At 34.5% G+C, this 6,272-nt stretch overlaps 1 protein-coding gene across 1 annotated transcript; it reads right to left on the bottom strand.

The window, feature by feature from the left end:
- Positions 1 to 109: 109 nt before the first annotated feature.
- Positions 110 to 6,272, bottom strand: LOC147384971 (Cyclophilin-like peptidyl-prolyl cis-trans isomerase family protein). The gene is made up of 6 exons (XM_086426020.1): positions 6,110 to 6,272; positions 5,914 to 6,009; positions 5,749 to 5,810; positions 2,111 to 2,244; positions 817 to 901; positions 110 to 410 (listed from the first exon to the last, which is right to left on the bottom strand). Exons 1-6 carry the CDS (start codon positions 6,179 to 6,181, stop codon positions 365 to 367), a joined length of 495 nt encoding a protein of 164 aa, XP_086282146.1. The 5' UTR covers positions 6,182 to 6,272; the 3' UTR covers positions 110 to 364.

Genomic DNA, 6,272 nt, shown 5'->3' with positions numbered 1-6,272 from the left:
GGAAAATAATGTATCAAATATTTGATCATCTGAGATTCAATTTCCAAATTAAACAGTGAAACGAAGATTCGTTCAGCTGATACAAGGAATGTAGCAAACCTTCTAAATCTGAGAAAAATGTGTTCATAAACCTTCTGAATCTGAGTTATACAGAGACATATCAGCCAACAAATATTTGCAATAATCTCTTTAGTGCTCTCGTTACTATTTCTACATGAATCTCTTCTCCCCAAGGGAGGAAAGGATATGTAAAACCCGAGTATAAAGTTAATAACAATTCAAGATCACGGAGGATATTTAAAACATCCATCTTGATACCCATCCGAGCAAATACAATTTGATACCTTGCAACTGCTTCAAAGCATCAGTCTATCACCGTTGTACGCAATATCTTCACATCATGGATTGGTCTGAATCAGAAAACCAAAATATATCAATGTTGCTTCAATTTAAATTAACTCACAGTTCTTCTATCACTAGTTCTGAAGGGAGACAAGGGTGCAAGCTGCACATAAAGGCACCCACGAAACTTTGAAGCGGCAACCCGATTCAAAATATTGAAGAAACCCTATCCATTGCATTACACGTGGCACTTTCAATGAAGTATTTCAATTTTTGGCAGAAATGTAGGGCGTGAAATAAATTCAAAACGCCACTGTCTTGTAATGAGGGTTCCTTCAAATTTTGAAGCGGGCTGCCCACTTCAAAGTCAAGACTCCTTTTTTTATTATTAGGGCGCCCATTTTTTAAAGGGCACCCAAAAATTTTAGAGAACAATTTTGGCACCCCCACATTTCGAGTCATTTTAAATCATACCTATCATTATTATCAGTCTGGACACTGCCAAGTCTTTTGATGATTTCCATCCCTCTGCAAACTCTGCCAAAAATTGTATGTTTTCCTGGAAAAACAAGAAATCACAGTCCAACAATTACCAAACCAAACCTAAAAAATCTTATATATTTACTACAACTAACAATATTTTAGAAAAAGGTAGAATTATAGAACCCTTAATGAAGTGTTCAAAACATGGTCTTAAATCTTGTCCGAGACCGAGATGACTCGTCCAATACGTCTCAGTATCGTCCACCAACGAGATGGATAAACAAATCAAACGCATTGGACGAGATTTAAAACCCTACTTCATTTTTCTCATTGTTGAACGAGACGACTCAAACATATCGGAAAACTCATCCGAGGCGACTCGGTCTCATTCGTGGACGAGACGAGATGTCAAAACATTTTAAAACCATGGTTCAAAATGATAAGAGTTATTTCATATGCAAGTGTTAGATGAAGAAATATAAGTGTTGAGTTGAAGCTTGGACTGACCTTGTCTGGTCAAATACAGAGATGGGGTTGAACATAATCCAGAAAACTACTGATTTATACATGCTTTTGTGGAGTATTATAAGGATTAAAAAGCCAAGTTCAAGGAAAGTGTAGAGCACGACAACTTGGAATTAAAATATAGAGCTGCTATTGGCACCCCAACTTTTACTTACTGCACCCCAATTTCTTAAATTATTTATCACACCCCAATTAAAGATTAAATCACACTCTTAAAACATTACAAAGGTTTGGCTCAAATTATAATCTCAACATTACAAAATATTATAAAACTTGTTCAAACAGTTTCAGTAGTTGTTTATAGTAATGATTAAGCTTATATAAAATCTTAAACCAAAAAATAGAAATATAGCAAAAGAGAGAGAGAGCTCCCATTGTCACCCCAACGTTAACTAATTCTCGACCATTTATTTATTTTCTTTATTTGGAATTGAGGTGTAATAAGTAAAATTTGGGGTTCCAATAGCAGATCTCTTAAAATAAAATAAGAGCGTAAGGGCCACCTAATAGTTTTCCTTGTATTATCCAGAGGGCCCAAAATATATACATTTTTTTCCTTCCAAAACATAAAATTAAGTCAGCCATCTAATTTCACCTACCAACCAATAAATGCCATTCGTAACTACAAGAAGTAAACTAAAATGAGTATGCAATCTCCTGCAGTACCTCGTTAATTAATACCACCTTTGCAGAGATTTCAAAATATTCCAAAAAAATTTGTGAACCAAATCAGATTGTAACAAACAGGTTATAAGTTTACCATCCAGTGATTGAGCTGGTGACAGGGTTATAAAGAACTGACTTCCATTCGAATTGGGACCCGCATTTGCCATGGATAGGATACCAGCTCCAGTATGCTTTAACTCAGTTTTTATCTCATCTTCAAACTTTGAACTACACAGATTTAAGCCATGAATAAGTAATACATCCCCATAAAAAAAGAGGAAGTATAAAACATTGAGCTAGGTGAATCATGTCAAAAAAGAAAGAATAGAAGTTGAACAACCATACAGCTTGGTGACCATTTAGTACTATATAAATATAAACATAAATTTGAAATCAATCATACAATCAACAATCTACCTCATATGTACCTTATTCACAAATATGAATTTGCAGATGTAAATTGATGCAGGTATTAAGAGTATATGCTTGTATTTTATAAGTTTAATTTGTTCTCTATTATACTCTCTTGTAATTCACTCAAATCAAAAGGGTACTTACATGATCTTGAACATATATGTAAAATCAGGAGAATGGATTTATTCTTTGATGATCAATTACAAGAACCTTAATAGAGTTTATACAGAAAATAGAATGATCTTAATCAATCCAATCAAAACTAATTAAATCTTATCCTAATCTCCAATTGTTTGATCTAATCCTAAAATATGATTGGGTGTATCACAGTACACCTTATTACATTGCTTCATAGCTTTATACTCTAACACCCTCCTTCAAACTCATAGTGATCAACGATAGCTTTCAAGAATTGATGAAGATGAGTCATCATTCGCCAATTGCCACACTTGTGTTGATGAATACTTGATATTAATGGCCGGCCTCAATCTTGTACGTGAGTTGCCATTGAAGAATTGCTTCTGCGGAATTTGTGTTGTTGTCGAATAGCATAGGGAGTCTTTGCCCAAAAAAGATGATGCTGAATCATTTACCCAATTATTTAGAAGAATAGGAGGAGCAAGTAGCTCGACTCAAATGAGCTTCAGTGGGCCAAGATCAATTGAGGCTTAAGATCGAAACTTGTCAAAGAAGCACCAAATAAAAACCATTTCTTCTCAACAAGAACGGAGTTGAGGCCAGATTGAACTCTCTTAAAAGTTAAATACGATGCCTAAGGTTTTAGAGTTGAGAGCAACAATCCTCATTAGCAAAAATTGAACCCTAATCCAATACAATGGTGGACATTAACTGCAATTTGATCGTCACCTCTACAATGACCTCGGCCATAATAACAGTAATGGAAATTTCTTTCATCATCACCAATATCTTCATCTTCTTTTTTTTTATTCCCCATCTTTTTTTATGGCCAGTGTAAGAGGGCCAATTTGTCTTTCTTTTTTATGGATGATGATCGATTGTACAGTAGTGACTTGTTGCTCGTGGTTAAGGCTAAGGCGCAATGTAGTTTTGTAGGGAAGATATTACAACACATCATCTATTCGATGAAATGTTCATGAGACAACCATTTGCAGTATAAAAACATTACAAAGTTGATGCAACTGATGGGGAAGTTGTGGTGGCATGGTTGGTGAGAACAATAATTGATGGTGACCTGACGAGCAACGGTGACGTTATCCACTAGAGAACGGAAACCAAGATCTAGACTTCGATCAGAAGATCGATGGCTTTGATACCATGTAAAAGAAATGATTTATTGATAATCTTGGATGACGATTACATATCCCATTGGGTTTATATGGATTCAAAACGTCCATAAATATGGAATGATAATCAATCAATCCAATATAATATACCAAATTGATCCTAATTGATGCAAATCTAAGATCTTCAAGATATGCGATAAGATACACCATAGCATTAATATAGTGTATCTCATGCACATTATTATAATGCATACACTTTATATCAAGGAGGGTGGTTAGAGAATTATGCTATGAAGCAGTGTAATAAGGTGTATTGTGATACACTCAATCATAGTTTATGATTAAATCCAATAATTGGAGATTAGGATAAGATCTAATTAGATCTAATTGGATTGATTAAGATTCTTCTATTTTCTATATAAACCAATTAGGTTTCTTTAATCGATCATCAAAGAATAAATTCATTATCCCCTTATTTTACATGGTATCAAAGTCTACACTCCATTGAGCACACAATCTTGGTACACCTTTCTTCGGTGATGGCACCATCGCCATCGTTAGACCTAAATCCTTCTTCTTTTTTCACTATTATTTCACTTTTTTTTCAATAAAATCACACCTTCCTGTACATCTCTACAAACTTACCTCATACTCGACATTCATGTCGCACGGTTTTTGTTTTATTTTAAAATAAATCTTTCCAACAAGAGCTCTTTCATTTAAGTCGCATGATCTTGATTCGTATTATTTTTAATTATTATTTCACTATATCAATGCTATAGTAGTATGATGTATCTCTCACATATCTTAAAGATCTTAGATTTGCATCAATAAGATCAATTAAGTGTATAATATTGGATTGATTGATTATCGTTCCAAATTTATGGATATTTTGAACCAATAAAAATCCAATAGGATATGTAATCGTCATCTAAGACTATCAATAAATCACTTATTTTACCATATATATACACATCACATGAATAGTGCAATTCCACATCTTGTGTTCGTTCACTATTTTAGATCCCTATGACTTTTTTATTTGTCTCACACCTCTGCAAAGTCTCCAAAGGACTTCTTTCTATCTTCATCTCCCACCTCTACACTGTTCAACTTCAAGCTTGAGGATCATGGAATCAACGCATTGTGTACGATGCTGACATCCATGATATTGCTCTCATACCTCTTAGAGTTGTCACCACATAGCTACGCCTCCCTTTTTCTTCCCTCATCATTACACCACAGGTCCAACACCACAATGTCTCTTTCTTTTCATCACCAAACTTGTGTGCCTCCCTCATGAGACCATTGCACCTCTCTTCTCACCATTGCTTAGCTCCACCATAACCCTCCCACACTATTACGCCCATTACTTCTCATCGTCAGACCGTCCTCTCTCTGGGCACTGCTCTCGTCATCGCGTCTACTTGCAGATGATCCTTTACACTACTTTGTTGGGTACTACGAGCCTCTTTCTCTCTTCACTCCATTATTGCCTTCACTACTGCTTTCATAATAGCTTGGTATTTTCTCCATAATGGGCATGATCTAACTATTTCTAATATTTCAAAGCATCACAAACCATATTCATGTTCCAAACTTCTCAAACTATTTACTTTGGAAAAATCAACAACCCATTTTAAAAATCCAAGACCTTATAAATATGTTGATGTTTAAATAAAGCTTACCTCCTAAATTTCTAGAATATAAAGATTATAATGCATCTGTTATTATTGTATTTTTATAATTGAAATTTCCCCATCTTTAAAAGGTTCCAATGAATATAACAATATTCTAGTTTTTTTTTTTCACATTTACATCATTGTTGCATCCAAGTCGAAATAATCACTAATATTCTATCACAATAATTGTTTTTTGGCACATAAACAATCAAAATATGTTTAAGAAAATCAAATTAAAAGGCGCCAGGTTTGGAGCGGTAACCCTAATTGAAGGATTTGGTCACAAAGCTTTCAAGATTTAATTACTGCAATCGTTTAAAAAAAATAAAATTAAACAAATAGAAACCCTAAAATTGAAAGAAGAAGCTTACCCATAGATCGACTCACCACCTCTACCTGTCCCCGTGGGATCTCCACCTTGCACAATAAAATCCTATCTCACAATTATAATTAAAAAAATCAAAATCAAAATCAGTCAAGAATATAAATATATTTTATAATTAAAAAAAAATTGATTTTTTTTATTCTCTTAATACCTTGATAATTCGGTGAAATTTAACATTGTCGTAATAACCTCTTCTAGAAAGCTCTATGAAATTTCTACATGTTCTTGGGGCGTGCTTGTAGTATAGCTGCTTCACACCATTATTAAATCAACAATAATTTCCTCAAATATATAGATAGATAGATAGATAGATAGAGAGAGAGAGAGAGAGAGAGAGAGAGAGAGACCTCAACAGTGAAAGATCCCATGGAGGTCTCGAGAGTGACCTCTGGAGCAACTCCATCAGCAGTTCCCCACATCTTTGCTTCTCTCAAACACACACACACACTCTCTGTGTATAAGGCAAAGCAACGACACAGCCCAAGGAGGAGCTCGGTAGGGTTTATCGGT

The sequence above is a fragment of the Akebia trifoliata genome, chromosome 15, assembly GCF_017979445.1.
Source record: "Akebia trifoliata isolate Shusen 1 chromosome 15, ASM1797944v1, whole genome shotgun sequence".
Classification (NCBI taxonomy): Eukaryota; Viridiplantae; Streptophyta; class Magnoliopsida; order Ranunculales; family Lardizabalaceae; genus Akebia; species Akebia trifoliata.
The sequence above is the reverse complement of the archived record's forward strand: the minus strand, read 5'-3'. Positions and strand labels throughout refer to the sequence as shown.